The sequence below is a fragment of the Artibeus jamaicensis genome, unplaced genomic scaffold (assembly GCF_021234435.1).
Source record: "Artibeus jamaicensis isolate MK-2021 breed Jamaican fruit bat unplaced genomic scaffold, CSHL_Jam_final contig_456, whole genome shotgun sequence".
Lineage (NCBI taxonomy): Eukaryota > Metazoa > Chordata > Mammalia > Chiroptera > Phyllostomidae > Artibeus > Artibeus jamaicensis.
In genome coordinates, this window is record NW_026521839.1 from 5,978,518 (window position 1) to 5,995,518 (window position 17,001).

At 54.1% G+C, this 17,001-nt stretch overlaps 1 protein-coding gene across 2 annotated transcripts in view; it reads left to right on the top strand.

Annotated features, from left to right (window-relative positions):
- Positions 1-11,646, top strand: part of NRG2 (neuregulin 2) — a 177,156-nt gene extending 165,510 nt beyond the window's left edge. For both annotated transcript variants that reach the window (XM_037147498.2, XM_037147499.2), the window contains exons 6-10: positions 4,240-4,342; positions 6,470-6,593; positions 6,923-7,050; positions 7,898-8,125; positions 10,561-11,646. In XM_037147498.2, coding sequence (XP_037003393.2) covers positions 4,240-4,342; positions 6,470-6,593; positions 6,923-7,050; positions 7,898-8,125; positions 10,561-11,317 — 1,340 coding nt within the window. In that variant the 3' untranslated portion in view covers positions 11,318-11,646. The remainder of the gene's footprint in view (positions 1-4,239; positions 4,343-6,469; positions 6,594-6,922; positions 7,051-7,897; positions 8,126-10,560) is intronic.
- The last annotated feature ends 5,355 nt before the right edge of the window (positions 11,647-17,001 follow it).

Here is a 17,001-nt window from a genome sequence, read left to right on the forward strand (position 1 = left end):
GGTGCCAGGGAAGGGGCTCAGGAAGCTGGGAGGGGACGCCACTAACCTGCTTTCACCTCACAGGCTGGCTGCTGGTGTCTGAAGAGTCCTGACCAACGTTTCTCTCTCTCTCTCTCCCGCCCTCGCCCTCCCCCATCTCTCTCTGTATCTCTCCCTCCATCCCTTCCCCTCTCTGACCCTCCTCTCTTCTGCACTGCCAGAGCACCTTGGATTTGAACTAAAGGGTACGGAGCCTTCATTTATCACTAAGTGCCGTCTGTCCACTCCACCCCTTTCCACAACCTCTGATGTCACGCGTGCTAGTGTGTGGCTTCCTTTCCCAACCATGGAAAAAGGGTGGTTCCAAAAGTCTCCCCTGGCCCCATTAAGGTGTCCAGTCATAAACTACTTCAATTTGGGAGAGACACGAAAAGCTCATGGGCGTCATTCTGTGCCCAGTGCATGGTACCCCCTGCCCAGGGCTGATCGCTAGGAGGCCTCCCAGGGGCAGGGCCTCCTGAGCCATGGGCAGCCCCTGGGCTGGGCCCTCAGAGTCAGTGCCTGGAAGCCACGGCACGTTGGTTTAGAGAGTTGTGCAGAGAGGCAGCACTTTCCACTTAACTTGAGTCTCCCTTCCTTCGCCCATTTCCACCTCCATTGCTTTTCATCCTGCGCCAGGCTGGTGGCTGAGAGCACCATCTCTGCCCACTGCCCTGGATCAGCCATGCTTTGCCATCTGCTTGAGGCTGTCACTTCCCCCATGATCTGTCCCCACGATGGCACATGTGTTCGTCTGTAAACAAGGGTCTAGGGTGGGTCATCCTCTGGTGCCTGTCCTCCTACCGCCCCACCCCCGCTCAGTGGAGAACCTTACCTCCCTCCCACTCCTGCCCTCTGGCCCCTGGAAGACACCTCGGATGGGAAGGGACTTGGACGGGTTGGTCTGTCCAGCTTTCTGGCTTGTGCTAGGGGGCTCCACCGGGCCTCAAGTGTCCAGATATTTTGCAGCAGGAAAGATGGAGGGGCTTGGAGAGGCCAAGGCTTCCTCAGTGTCAGGCCTCTGACGTGGTGTGGAGCCCACAGTCATGAAAAAGCTGTTCGTGTGGCAGGTTTGGGGAGGCCCCAGCGTCCCCAGCACCCAGCCCTTATCAGCCGTTCTCAGTAGAAGCTAAAGCCAAAAGTCTGTTCGTGAGAAAGTGTCTGCCTGTTGCCCGTGACGGGGTGGGTAAGGAGCGAGGCTGACTCTGGGTGGTGTCCATGTGGTGGTGGCAGGGTGCGCAGGGGTGAACCTGCAGGTGTGTGTGCGTGCGTGCGTGCGTGCGTGTGGAGGGTGGAAGTGTTTATACCTGTTAGGTCTCTCAGGATGGCAGTGCACGGAGTGGGGCAGCGGGGTGCTTTCCGTCAAGGGTGGAGCACTGTGCCGTGGAACTGAGGGTGTGGAGGTGAGCGTGAGCCTGTGTAAATGTGTCTGTCCATCATGGTGGTCTGCACATCCATTAACTCTCCAAGTCAACAAACATCCGCTGAATTCACCAGTCTGGCGATGCAGCACACAGAGTCAATGTCTTCCTGGCACTCAGATTCACAGGATGAGACAGACAATAAAACAAACTGGAAGGCCATCAGGTGGTGGTAAGTGCTATACAGAAAATAAAAGAAGGTAATGGGATAGTGCCTAGCTGGGGCGGGAGCTGGTTTAGCTAAGTAGTCAGGGAAGGCTTGTCCGATGAGATGCCATTTAGTGACATGAGAAGTAGCCAGCCTCCCAAAGAGCTGGGGGAGTATTTGAGGCAGGGGCACGAGTCAGGGATGGTGTGGCTGGGGCGGGCTTGCCTCATTCAATGGGCGGAAACTGCCCGTGACTCTGGAGCACAGTACACCTGGGAAGAGGACCATAGGTGAGATCTAAGAGGACGGGTGGAGCTGGGTAATCTGGGGCCCCATAGGCCATGATGAGGCTTTGAGTTGTATTCCAGCTGCAGTGGAAGTCATTGTTAAGTTTTTAAGCAGGAAGTAAAATGATCTGCTTTATGGCTATAAATCAATATGGCTTTTGGCTGGAGAACAGACTGGGTTGGTGTTCAGGGTGGGGAGGAGTGGAAGCAGAGAAACCAATCAGAAGGTGACCAGCTGTCCAAGTGAGAGATGGCATCATCTTGGACTAAGTTGGAAGTGGTAGAAATGGTAAGAAGTGGTCAGATCCAAGATCTACTTGAGAGGTGGAGCTGATGGATCAGGTACCAGGGTAGGTGGGAAGGAAGGGAAGGGAGGGGCCTGAGTAACAAGAAAGGTGGGGCTGCCACTGACGAAATGAGAAGAGCAGGGAGCAGGCTTGGAAGAGGGACCAGTGTTTGTGCCAGGCCATGGCCCTTGGGTGTGGGAGTCTGGGCTCAAAGAGAAGTGAGCAGTAGATGTAAATCTGAGTCAGCTGCAGACAGGTGGCATTTGAAGTTTGAGTTTGGGCCTGGCTGGTGTAGCTCAGTGGATTGAACACAGGCCTGTGAACCAGAGGAGCGCGGTTCGATTCCCAGTCAGGGCACATGGCTGGGTTGCAGGCCAGTTCCCTGCAAGCCAGTTCCCAGCAGGGGGCGCACGAAAGGCAACCATACATTGATGTTTCTCTCCCTCTCTCCTTCCCCTCTAAAGATAAATAAATAAATAATCTTTTTTAAAAATAAATAAATAAAGTCTGAGTCTGGGTAAGATCACAAAGGGAAAGAGGGCAGGTGGAAAAAAAAGAAGCCTGAGAGCTCTGGGCCCTTCTGCCTTGCAGCCCACACGGAAGAGGAGGGAGGGGAGTGGCAACTGAGACAGCTACCAGCCAGTGAAGGGGGAGAAAACCCAGGCGAGAACAGGAGTGGGCCCAGCAGGGGCAGTCGGCTGAGAGGCTGTCAGAGACCGAGACCAGAGTGGTCTGAGAGGAGCAATGGAGACAGATGTCTGGCGGGATAGGACCGAAGGGTAGACGGGGAAGAGGACTGGAAGCAGGATGACCACAGAGCACTGAGACGGGGGTCCGGGCTGGAGGGCTGTTTGTCCAAGAAGTCACATGACTGCGTGTCAGTGGACAGGACTGCACGTACACGTGTGTGCATGTGCACGTGTGCTTCTGCGGATGTGTGTGTGTGGATGCGTCTTTGTGAAGGGCATCTGCCTGTGTGTCAGGTACGCAGAGTCCTGTAGGTATGTGTATCTGGGCTTTGTTCCCCCAGGTGTTTGCTGGTGGGTGTACCTTTGCCACAAGAGATGCAGCAAAGCCTGAGGGTTTGGAGACTTTCCCAGGGCTCCACCAAGGCACTGAGGTCCAGCCTTCACTCACCCCCACGCTGGCAGGAGAGGAGCGATGTGAAAGGGGCAGCCAGCAGGGCTGGGTGGGCGGGTGGGGCGTCTGGGGTGTTCGCCTTGACTATGCCTGGTACTGTCACCTCTTTCCTTTCCTTTCTCCTGCTTTCTCTGTCCTGGAAGGGTAGGGACGCTCCACCAAGAAGTGGGAGGTGGAGCGGCTAGTCAGGTCTTTCTGAGGGCTTTGAGGCCCAGCCCAGCTCTGCTCCTCGGAAAGGGTGGGGCTGTACCTGGAGCACAAAGGCTGTGCTGCCACTGACGGGCTTCTCACAACCACAGACAGGGAGGGCAGGTGTGAGCTGGGGCCGCGGCCCTGACCAGGCTGCAGGGGCAAATGAAGGCCTTTCCCCTTGGGCCTGGTCTGCTCTGTCCAGCCTCTGGGTCAGATATCCCATCACCAACCCAGAACAAGCTACTCTCTATCTTCTTGGAGAAGCTGCAGTAGCAAGCCAGGCCTCTGCCTGGGGTTGCCATGTTCACCACCATAAAGAGCAGCTCCCCCAGCTCATCAAGGTTCTTTGCAGCCACCAGGCCATAGTGGGACAGGCCAGGGTTGCTGGCCAAGCTGTATTGCCCTCCTCTATGGCCCTGGGAAATTTGCCTCCATGCTCCCCACCCCATTGCCCTACATTTTCCACTCACATGCCCTGGGCAGGGCATAGGGTTTGGGAAGGTGAATGCGGGCATAGTCACTTGTGAGTGACACCAGATCCGCAGGTGGGTAGAGTTCAGGGAAGTAGAAGGCAATCCAGGAGCGGGCGGGCGGACGGGGACTGCTGGGGAGGGAGGGAGGGAGAAGAACTGGGCAGAACCTGAGCTGGAAAAAGCCCAAGGCTCTGGGGGCAGGGGGTGTCTCTGCGCCACTATTGCCACAGGCCCATCTCCTGCCTGGCCCCCTCACATCTCATGCCCTTGCAGAAGCCGAGGAGCTGTACCAGAAGAGGGTGCTGACCATCACTGGCATCTGTGTGGCTCTGCTGGTTGTGGGCATCGTCTGCGTGGTCGCCTACTGCAAAACCAAGTGAGTGACAGGCGCTCAGGCCAGGACTGGCCATGCCAGGAGTGGGCCTTACAGAGACTGCTGTGTGAGGACCGGCTCTCTCACCCCCACCGCCACCTATGGTGCCTGGCCTACCCCCAACACAACACCTTCATGTACCCCTGCTGCCCTCTGCAGTTCCTGTGGGCCCAAAGGGCTAGGCCAAGGGGCAGGAACAGAAGGTGGGGGAGATGGGCTTCAGGGGACTGAGTAGGAATGGTCCTGAGCACAAGCATCATAAGAAGACAGATCTGGGTTTGAATCCAGCTCTGTAATTCCCTGTGCAACCCCGAACAAATGGGTGAATCTCTCTGAGTTCACCTGTGAAATGGCCAGGACTTAGCATGTCCCTTGGAGGGTGCTGTGAGGGAACATCTTCCCTTGCCCAGGAGCACCCTCTGGGCAGCACTGCAGGTGGGGAGTGTAGAGAGGCGGAGTATGTTCCCAGAGGAAAGAGACCTCGCAAGGCACTGGCCCCACCTGGAAGCAATCCAGGCAAGAACACAGGAGAGAAGGTAGGGTTGGGTCACCCCTGGGCCAAGGAAAAGTAGGGGTAGAACTTTAGGGCAAGGGGAAGAAAAGGGCAGAAAGGGGTCTGGGCAGTTCTAGGAGAGGGTCAGCTATGTTCCTGGAGCACGAGCAGGAACCCAGGAACCCAGATGGCACCATCAGGCCTTGAATGCCAAGCTAGGGATGCTGGATTTATCCTGCAGGTAATGGGGAGCCAACAAATAGGACAGAGCCAACAAAGGTGATAGAGTGATGTAGGGCAGAAAAATGCAAGATTTGTCACATTCTTGTCTGGAGAGCAAGAGTCTGGGCATAGCCACCATTTGGGAGACTGAGGCCCTGGGTCTTGAATCCTCTTACACCAACATGGAATGCAAGGCCCTGCTAGCCTTGTGCTGGATGAGCCCAGGACCAAAGAGGTCAGAGGGGAGGAATGGAGGGCGTTGGGGCTCAGGGAGGGGAGACTGGGCCCAAGTAGGAAAATTGAGGCTAAGAATTAGAAAGCAAGCCCCCCTGTCCCAACCCCCACTGTACTTATTCATTTCCTCAAGAAACTCTCATTCAATGAATGCTGGACACGAGGCCCTGCCCCTTGGCCAGGACCCTAAGCATGAGGTCCAAGGTCACAGGACCAGTGTTCAGGGCACCCAGACTCCGCTGGAGGGCGGGAAGGGTTTCCTTGAGGAGGAGCATTTAGGCTGGGCCTGAGAGATGAACAGGAGTTAGCCAGTGAAGAGGCAGAGAATGTGCTCCTGTTGATATAATAGTATGTGCAAAGGCCCGGAGGCCAGAGGGGGTGGGCCTAATAGAGGATCAGAAACAGGCCCCCCAAAGGTTGCAGCAAGGTGGGATGGGCAGAGACCAGTGAGAGATGGGGCTGGGGAGAAAAATGGGACCTGAGGGCCAAGGAAGGGCGTTAAACAGGGGAGCAGTGTGATTAAGACCCACTGATTACAAAATGAAGGTAATGAGCATTTAATATATACCAAAGCAATGTAGCCCCACCCCCAGGCCTCAGCTTCTGACCACAGCACTCTGTCTTATTTTCTTCATAACATTTGGCTGGAAGTATCTGGTTCACGCATTGGTTTATGTTTATCATCGGCCTCCCTACCGACCTGCAAACTCCTTGAGAGCAGGGACCATGTCTGTCTCCTTCTCTGCTCCAAAACAGCATCTGGCACGTAGTAAAAAGCCAATAAATACCAAACGAATGAATGAGTGAGTGAGTAGACCAGCCCTGTGCTTAAATATTTTATCTACTCTTAATCCTTAGCGGTATTCAGGATGGCTAAACGATCACCCCATTTTACAGATGAGGAAAGTGAAACATGGAGAGTTTAAGTAACTTGTCCATCATTACACACCTGAAAAGTAGTGGAGCTTGTTCTCTCTCAGCAGAGCTAAAACTCGTTACCTGCTGAATTCAGGCTGGTGGTGACGGTGTAGGGGCAGACTGGGGGGTCCTGGCTGAGGGCTACACTGCGAGGCTGCCACAGCAGTGCAGGCAGAGGAGACTAGTGCCCCTGGAGGGGCAGCTAGGGGAGTCCATACACCGTGTGGGGGCATGCCAGGCTAATGTGCCCTTCCCCTGCGCAGAAAACAGCGGAAGCAGATGCACAGTCACCTCCGGCAGAACATGTGTCCAGCCCATCAGAACCGGAGCCTGGCCAATGGGCCCAGCCACCCCCGGCTGGACCCGGAGGAAATCCAGATGGCAGATGTGAGTGGTGTTCCCAGGTCCCCCTCTGAGCCCTCACTGTACAGTCAGCCTTCTTGTGCCCCTAAAGGATGGGCCAGGGCAGCGGCCAGCCAGCCCCTCCTGCGCTAAGCCTTGCTTGCTAGCCTCACCGGGATGACTGGCCTCTCTTTGCTGACTTCTTTAAGGAAAGGCGGTGGGGGCCACTTACAGGGACCATCGCTGCCCCAACACCAAGTCACTGATCTCCCATCCACCAACCTGGAGCTTAGTGCCTCACTTCCCCGTTCCCACCGGAAAGGAGGGCCAACCCCACTGCCTGTCACTAACTCCTGCCCAATTCTCTGTTCCAGTATATCTCCAAGAACGTGCCGGCCACAGACCACGTCATCCGCAGGGAAACTGAGACCACCTTCTCCGGGAGCCACTCCTGTTCTCCGTCTCACCACTGCTCCACAGCCACACCCACTTCCAGCCACAGGTGAGCACCACCAAGGTCCCCATATAGATGTGCACCCACGGAGAGCGAGGACACATGCATCACACACCCACCTGGGGACACACACAGAAATCCCCAGCCAGGCTCAGAGGGTCCCTCTGAGTGGGAGGATTCAGGTGGGGTCCTCCAAATCAGAACCACTGGCAAACATTCATCCAGATGCTCAGGGGACCAGATTCGCTTTTCCATCTAAACCAGCCCCCCCAGAGGAACAACGGCATCACTGCGCTCCCACCTAATGGTTAGTTTTCCTTGAGCCCCATTAGCACCATTTTCTCTGGCAGAAAGTGCCAACTCATGTAACCGCCCAAAGCTTTTTAATGCCCTGTCCTGGATTTGCCCACAGGACTCTAGTCCACCTTAGCTTCCTTCTCCCCAGAGTTGGGGAGGCCTGTCCACAGAAGCGCAGAGACTCCCGCAACTCAGAAATAACGTGGTTGGGCCCCTTCTTCCCTGGGGACCAGCGTGCCCTAGGCAGGCTCCCACGTACTAGCCCCTGGGGCTGGGCTCCTGACATAAGAGAGATAGCTAAGGATCATAGGATTGGGAGAGCCATGGCTGGATGGTGAGATGTGGGGGTACAGGGAGGAAAAGAAGAGGTGTGTGCATGCCGCAGTTCACCCATCCACAGGACCCAGCCCTCCTTCTCCCTGTGTTGGGGTCCAGCATTTGTGATACCACACATTGGGCCCCCAGTGGAGAAGGGCAGTGAGCTGAGGGAGGCTGAGATGAGATAAAGAACCAGGGGGGGAGTGGGCCTAGGACCACACATGGTATGTTGCCCTGCCCCGTCTGGACCCTCCACCTCACCCTCTCCTGGCTTTTTCAGGCACGAGAGCCACACATGGAGCCTGGAACGTTCTGAGAGCCTAACCTCCGACTCCCAGTCAGGCATCATACTGTCATCAGTGGGCACCAGCAAGTGCAACAGCCCAGCATGTGTGGAGGCCCGAGCACGGCGAGCGGCAGCCTACAGCCTGGAGGAGCAGCGCAGGACCACCGTGCCACCTTACCACGACTCCATAGACTCCCTGCGAGACTCTCCACACAGCGAGAGGTCAGCTCCCACCCCAGGGCCTGCGCCCCACCTTGGCCGGAGAGCCAGCCCCACCAACCCAGGGAGCACCCTTCCTCAGAGACAGCCTAAACCACAAACGAGCTCTAAGAGATCTGCTCAGGGTCTTCACCATGTTAATGACAGAGACTGAATCTATGGCTGGGCCAATGACCCTGGTGTGCAGTGACCATCTAATTTAATTGTCCTACTAGGACACTTCTCAGAGTAGAAGAGGGGCTGTCCCAAACAAACCAGGACTTAGGGCTGCCTCACCCTGTTGTTACCTAGGGGCCCCATGTCCCAGCAGGAACAGAAAGACCCCAAGATTGAGCAGACTGGAGGGTGGAGGGAGAAGTTGTCTGTGAGGGAACAGACCAATGCAGGCTGGCCATGGGCCAAGAATAACTGTGGGCCCCGGCAGTATCAGCAAGGGCCTGTGGGTCAAGACACCCACCACTGGGTTCCCGAGTAACTGGTGCAGCGAGGACCAGGCAACTCCCTTCTCCCCTGACCCCAAGCCAGAAGTCACAAGGGCCAGGCCCCTTCCTTGCTCAGCCTTCAAGTGGCCTTTGGCCAGTGGGCTTGGTGGGAGGAGAGCAGAGTACCAGGAGTTCCAGGCCAGGGTGGAGAGAGAAGAGCAGATGATCTGTTCTCAACTCAGCCTACTCCGTGCTGTCTACACGCCAGGCAGGCCTGCTGGGGGACCCACCTGGTTCTTGCTCCCAGGGAGCTCCCGGCCACGGGTACAAACCGCTGAAGCTCAGAGCTGCCTATGTGGAAAGTGCTAAGCATAGGACACCCAACCCAGGCAAAGCAACCCAGTGGACTATATAGGCTCTGGGAAGCGGCCAGGTTTTCTAAGAGCAACCTTTCCAAACCCAGTTCCACCACCTGCGTGATTCTGGGAGGGTTGATCACCTCTGTGCCTATGTTTCCTCAGCTGTAGAGCAGGGAGAACAATGCCTGTCATCATGGCTCTGGTGACAGCCACCAGAGATCACTTGCACAGAGCTCTTTGCCTCCTACCCGGCGTGGAGTTGGTGTTCACTAGGTGTAGCCATTGTTTTCAGTAGCAAAAGGGCTCCCTCGCAGTTGGGAGGTAGAGAGATGGGGAAAGCACACGGGGAACATCTCGAGCTGTTCTAGCAGAGGCCCTTCAGAACATGGCTGGTGAGCTGGATGCCTGGAGTAGAGTGAGCTGTGGGGAGAGAAGCTGGGCCCGAAAGGGCAGGCTGAGGGACCTAGGCTTCTGTTTGGGGAGGCGGGGGCCTTGAGTGGGTAAACAGAGCTGGGACTTTAAAAGGTTGCTCTGGGTACTTGAGACAGTGAAGGAGGAGAGACCCTGCTGGGGGGGTGCTGACCAGAGTAAACCACTAGGCCCAGGATGGGGTGGCACAGGGCAGAAGGTGTGGCTCCAGGACAGGGAGAATGGGTACAACTTGGTGGTTAATTGGATGTGCACGTGATAGAGGGAAGAGAGGCGAGTCAGGTAATTCAGAGAGTAAGGGGGACTCCGCAGAGCAGTGTAGTGCGGGCTCTAAAATTTGGAAGAGAGGCATGGAGATGGGTGGTCCCTGTACTGAAGTGGACAAATGTTGAGCAAGAGAGAGGCTAATGGATTTCAGCAAGGGGGTTGTGGAGAAAGTAAAGGGACAGGTACCTGGGACCCAGAGTGGGAGATATTAGCAAGGGACAACTTTGGGAGGTGGTCTTTAGCCCCCCGAGCAGGGACACTTCCATAAGTGGTATCTTGGTAACTGTCAGCCCTGGGCTGAGAATCCTATATGAGGTGTTAGCAGTCACTCCCGAGGCAGCTTTTAGCTTCAATATATGAAAAAAATATTTCTTCTACTGACGCCATCAGCCATGGGATGGTTGTTCGTGAAGTAACAGTGAGTCCAAGTCACAGGAGAGGCTAAATGGCATCTGGCATCTAGTGACTTCTGGAATTGGGCAGTATGAATCCTGGTTCCTGCCTACCCTCTCTTCAAATCCCACCTCAACTACCTCCCTGGCTGTGTGAACCTTTAGTAACTTAAATTTCTAGGTATCAGTCTCCTCACATGCCATATGGGATAACATAGGATCTTGCAGAATTAGTGTATTAGATGAGATCCTACAAGTTGTCAAATGCCCCAGCCTGAGCCTGATGGAGGGTAACCGTTAGGGAATAGTGATGACTGGGCATCTGCACAGCAAAGAACCATTCACGGAGGTTTATCGAGGGTCAGGCAGGCACTGGGCTATAACATCCTACTGATACATTTATGGATTCGTGGTTTATCCCCGCTTAACAGATAAGAAAACCGAGGCTCAGAAAAGTTAAGAAAATTGCTTAAGGTCACTGAGGATTACCACCATAGCTCTTGTGGGCGTTCGCGTCTCCGTTTGCCCAGGTCCCCAGCCCCCAGCCCACACCTCTGCCTCTCCCACAGGTATGTGTCGGCCCTGACCACACCTGCGCGCCTCTCTCCGGTGGACTTCCACTACTCACTGGCCACGCAGGTGCCCACTTTCGAGATCACGTCCCCCAACTCTGCGCACGCCGTGTCGCTGCCGCCGGCGGCGCCTATCAGCTACCGCCTGGCGGAGCAGCAGCCGCTCCTGCGGCACCCCGCACCCCCGGGCCCGGAGGCCGGGCCCGGTGCCGACATGCAGCGCAACTACGACAGCTACTACTACCCGGCGGTGGGGCCGGGGCCGCGGCGCGGCGCCTGCGCTCTGGGCGGCAGCCTGGGCAGCCTGCCCGCCAGCCCCTTCCGCATCCCGGAGGACGACGAGTATGAGACTACGCAGGAGTGCGCGCCTCCACCGCCGCCGCGCGCTCGCGGCGCGTCCCGCAGGACGTCGGCGGGGCCCCGGCGCTGGCGCCGCTCACGCCTCAACGGAGTGGTGGCACAGCGCGCACGCGCGGCGCGGGACTCCCAGTCTCTGAGCAGCGGTTCCGGAGGCTGCTCGGCCTCAGCTTCTGACGACGAGGACGACGCGGACGGGGCCCTGGCGGCAGAGAGCACGCCTTTCCTGGGCCTGCGCGCGGCGCACGAGGCGCTGCGCTCGGACTCGCCGCCGCTGTGCGGGGCGGCGGGGGACAGCAGGACTTACTACTCCCTGGAAAGCCACAGCACCCAGGCCAGCAGCAGACACAGCCGGGGGCCGCCCGCGCGGGCCAAGCAGGACTCAGGGCCCCTCTAGGGCCCGCCCTCCCCACTCCCCCGTCTTTAAGGAGAAGGGAGACCACTGACTGGAGAAAGGAGGAGAAAAAGAAATAAAAAATATTTTTATTTTCTATAAAAGGAAAAAAGTATAACAAAATGTTTTATTTTCATTTTAGCAAAAATTGTCTTATAATACTAGCTAACGGCAAAGACGTTTTTATAGGGAAACTATTTATATGTAACATCCTGATTTACAGCTTCAGAAAAAAAAAAGAAACAACAAAAAAAAAGAGAGATGGGCCAATTTTTTGACTCTTTAATAGAAACCTATATTGTGGTGCCTTTTGCTGTACGCTAATCTGGAGCTCCTGGAGAAAAGTCTGGGTTGCGGGGCGGGGGTGGGGGGATGTAGGATCCCGAGCTGGTGGGGGTGAGAGAAAAGGGGCAGAGAAGAGGCTGCGGGGTTGGGGGGCGGGGTGAGGTGCGGGACAGTGATGGATTGGCCCTTTTCCCCCTTGCAAGATCTTTAGTCCTGGGCCCCCTAAGGAAAGGCTAGGGATCCTAGGCTTGGAGTTAGAGTTGGGTCATGTCACATACAAAGGGAGACTAAGGCCCAGCGACAGCAACCTGAATGGGGAGGGGGCCTCCCCACTCCTCACAGCTGCTAAGGGAGGGGGCACTGAGAACCACCAGGTCTTCCCAACAGTCCCTGCCCCAGGGAGGGGGCAGCTCTGCCAGGGCCCCTGGTGTTCAAGGCTCCTCCTCCCACGGCCTCCAGGATGCCCTCGTCCTCTGCAGCACCTTCGTTTACAGGTCGTCTTTTCTATTTTACGCCTGCATGTCCTTTGCATTTCAGATTCTTTAGATTGGATGCATGGTCGCGCTGGGACCGAGAAGAGCCACTGGACAGTCTATTTGATCCCCCTTTTAGCAATAAAGTAACACCATTTCCTTCTCAGTCCGACTCCCAGCCACCAACCCACCTATGACTTCCACTCCCTCTCCAGCCCCATCCTTCCCACCCTCCCCAAAACTGGGTCCACTGCTAATTTGTCAAAAGGTAATTGTTTAAAAGATATCCCAAACAAATGGGAACCCTGTTCTGAATTGTCCAAACACCTGACTGTTGACACTTGAACATTTTTATATTATAAATAAAATCAGAAATAACTCATGTTTGACTGTGTGTGCCTAGCCCCCAGGCGAGGAGGGCAGACAGAGGGTGAAGACCTGGGGTGGAGATGGATGGATGTTGGGGTGGAAGTTGGAGAGGGCCAGGGTAATCCCTGGGAGGAGAAGACACTCCCTCCCATCTCCCTGGCTCCAGTTCCCAGGACAGGCTCCAACCCTCCTTCTTCCAAGAACATTCGCAAGGTATCCCCTCTGGCTGCTGGGGATCCTGGCCAAGGGGCTGACGCAAATTAGTCTGCTTCAAGCTCAGCCTCAGAACCCCGGCCCAGTTCCTGTCCTGAAGCTGCAGGACCTGACTGTGGCAACTATTTCTGGGCCTAGGTAGGTGAGGAGGGAAGGATTGCCAGGTTGGCACTGGGGCAGCTGAGGCAAGATGACCCTTGGGGCCTCAGGCCTGTCACAGGCAATGTATGGACACGCAAGGTGGATAATAGGTACCCTCGGCTGCCAGGAAGACCACAGCTGCTGCAGCTTGTAAGCCCACAGGGTGTTAGGCTTTTCCCGATTCTCAACCCCTCAGAGCCAGGGCTTGTCTGAACCAGCAGTCTCAGATGAAAAGTGCATGATTTCAGGCATGGAGAAGGCAGAGGGAGGTCCAGGGTTAAGAAGCCTTCAGCTTCATTGATTAATTTATTAAACCAGTGCCCAGCACCAGGAGCCATTAGATTCCAGCCCAACATAAGGAAGTCTACCCAAATTGGTCAGGGGTTTGACTTGCAGATGTGTGTACTCGAATGCCCCCAGGGTGTGTCTGGTCAGTTTTGAGACCTACAACTGGGAGGGACAGAGATTTAGGATGAAAAGGACTTAGGTATCAACAGGGCTTGAGTTCAAATTCCACCTCCGCCCCTCACTAGCTGTGTGATTTCTTTCGGCTGCAGTTTCCTGGACTGAAATGGTGACGCTAATACCTACTTCCAAGAGTTGTTGTGGAACTTTTATACATAAAGCACCCAGGGTAGCTTCTGGCACGTGATACGAGCATACCTGAAGGATACGGCAGGCTCAGCCTAGACCACCACAGTAAAGCGAGTCTTGCAATAAAGCAAGTCATAAACTTTTGCTGCTGGAATGTCTTTCTTAGCTTCAATTTCTAAAACACGCAACATCTGTGAAACACAGCAAAGCGACGTGAACTGAGGTATGCTGCAAGTGCCTTTAATAGCTCATTTGATGATGGTGATGAGGACATCCTGCATCTTGTATCGTAAATCACACAGAATGGCAAACACTGGATGAAAGGGAGATTATGGAGAAAAATTAAAATGTCATTGTATTTATTGTGGGTCACTGGGAGAAAAAAACACATTACAAAGAAACAAATGAAAATAGTGAACTAAATGCTGCATAAAGCTGCGGATCACTCACTGATCCCCATCTGATGTTTTAATCCAGACCCCTCTACTGGCTCTGAGTTTGCTGTTGGCTTTTAAGTTTTCTAAAAGCCAGTGATTCCTCTATGTGACCCCAAGTAATTAGGGATGACCTTTTGATGAACCCAAGTAATTAAGAATGAACTCTTGGTGAACCCATTGACCTCTCCATGACCCCTCGTAGTGTCCTAATTTAACTTTTCTGAGAGGGACTTGCTGTTAACTTTCTGAACTTTAGTCAGAAACCACCTCTATGAACGCCAATGAACCCATTGACCTCTGTGTGACCCCAACTAATTAAGAATGAACTTTTGGTGAACCCATCGACCTTTTCATGACCCCAAGTAATTAAGAATGAATTCTTGGTGAACCCATTGACTTCTTTATGACTGCGCTTAGGTCCTCAATTGCCCCTTCTGAGGGCCTAGTTGCGGTTAACTTTCTAAACTTTCCATCAGAAACCACCTCCAAGACTCCAGTTACTTAGCCAACCCCTAAGTAACTGAATGACTGGTAAACTTGTTGGCCTTCACATGTCCCCATGTGATGCCTTCATTGCCTGCTCTGGATTCGAGGATTCCTGGGAGTCTGAGGTCAGAACCTTGACTCTTTTCTCATCATTGCAGCCACTCATTCATTTCACCGGTGTGAAAGGGACCTGGGAGCAGGCGTGGCCAGAGAGGCCATTCTCTACTCTGCCTCTCAAATTTCTGCACTGGGGCATCTTTAGTATATATAGCCTGTCAGGAAGCAGCGTGTTTCGGTTAAATGACTTCCTTACTACCACTGTCCCCAGGGGCACTTAGGACATTCCTGCGACTTCCTGAGTCAGTCCTCTTCCCCACTCCTCCAATTCTTTTCTCTGCCAGATCGTTTTTTGGCTTGTCTCCTGAGCCCTCCCAGAGACCCAAGTGGGGATGGTGATTGCCTGTCCTTCTCCCTGCGAGACTGTGAGCCCCGCGTGGACAGGCAGCTGGTCAGCCCTGTTGTCCCCACAGCATCCCCAGCACCGTGTGCAGCACTGGAGACCTTCCCTAGATGAGGACGAAGTCTCAGTGGTCGTCAAGGAGCCGGCCCCCAGGACCCCCTGCGCTGCGGCCACTTCCCGGGACCAACAGGTGGAGCATACCACTCACAGCATCTCACCTGGGGTCCTCCAGGCCCTGTATTTGGCCAGTCCTGGAAAATGGGCATTACTTCAGGGGCAGAGCCCAGGGGCTGAACATAATGGTCCATTAGAATGCAGAAAAAATATTAGAACTTTCATTTAGATTTATTTTCATCTCATCTTTTTTAAATTTCTATTTTTGTGTATGTTTTATAATGTACATAATATTTTAGTAAGTAGTACATGTATATAATTTACAATAAATAATGATACAATTAAGAAAGTGAACTAATTTTTTTTAAGTGATGGGAAGCACACCTGCCTGCAGCAGACAGGGCCTGCTCCTCTGCTTTCCCTCACCTGCCCTCGGGCGATGGACAATGGGGAGCTGACCCCAAAAAATCAAATGACCTTTGAGACAGCACGGAGAAGGTACAGACAGTTCTCTATGTTGCCACATGGCTCTTTCGATTTCAAATGACCCTTTAATTCCCCTCAGCAAAATGAAGGGGCCAGATGTTTCGAATATAAAATACACGTCAACTGATCCAAATTAAATAAATCTGAATTTGAATCACTGCATCTCTCCATTGACTCACATGTCCCCTACATCAAATGTGAACAGGCTTGTAAATGCTGAGCACTTAGTCGCAAGTTGACTTGTTAACTAAATATGTTACCAGTGAGGTCAAACTGCTGGCCAAACTACAGTAACCTATTTAAAAAATAGAAAAGATTCACTCATCACAGCTGCATTGAGGGTGCCTTCGCCCCCACCCATTGTCTGAGGAATTCAGGGTTTAAAGGATGCTGGTCTGTGGTCATCGTGTGGCAAATTTCTCTTTCTTCCCAGACATGTCCTTAGCTAGCATTTCAAAGTCACTAGAAGAACGAAAGAAATATTGACCTAAAAAACAAGCAACTTGTCATTTCGCCTTTTCCCAAGACCGAGGATTAAGGGCTTCCATGACCTTCCCAACCAAACATCTTTGGGCTTGTTGACAAGTGGCTATTTGCAAGGCAGAGCGTCTTTTATTCCTGTAACAGGAGATCTGAGCAAGAGGCCACCTCTGGGGCTCAGAGACCTGGCAGCACCGACATAAAGACCCAAAAATAAACAGAGCCACGGTCCCGTCCCACTCACACCATGGTGCTTGTGGGACAGATGGGGTGGCGCACACACGCACTGTCTGTTTATTCCAAAACATCAACTATAAGAGCAATGTAGGTCACAGGTCAGCCGGCAGAGGGAAGAAACAGAGAGGAGGTCAGCACGACCTCCACCTTCCCTCCCAGAGTGCCAGGGCCACTGGGGGCCAGGTCACAGCCCTGAGAGGCTTTTCCTTCACCTTATTTCATCCTCTAACTGATATCACAGCTCCAAAACAATCTTTAAAGGGGGTCCATATATATATAATTCCTATATATATATATATATACATTTCTGTTCATATAAAAGAAAGCAGTAGTGGCCTCAGTGGATGGAGGGCGAGGTGGACGTACACAGGGGCAGTGACAGCTTGGCATGGAGGGTCCTGGGTCATTGCGATGTGAGACAGGGAGAACGGGGTGTGACTCCAGAGGCTGCCGAGTGGAGGGAGAGCGGATAGTGCTGGTGGTCTGCAGACCTGCTGCTGGTCACTTCAGAGGAAGGAGGAGAAAGGGTGGGAGCCCACACTGAGATCTGGAGTCAAGACCTGCCTCGGAAACAAGGGAGATGAGGAAGATGAGGGCCTGGGAAGTCCACTGCCGTTTCCGCTTCGCCAGTGGAGTGGTATCTGGAGCGTGCACACAACCAGCCTCTACAGTCGGGCTGCAGGGTGGAGAGGGCTTCGAGGGCTGGTGAGAGGGTCTGAGGTCCAGAGAATCCCAGGATGCAAAACCAGTGCCATGAAGGGTATCTCCATCTCCTCAGCCCTTGCGGCTCTCCGCACCCCTCTGGCTGCCCATCAACTGCGTGGAGCTGGTCCAAGTGGCCCCTGGCTGGAATTGTGCTTTCTGACCCCTCGAGGGCATTTGCCTGCCTCTGGGGCCTGCCCATCCACGCCA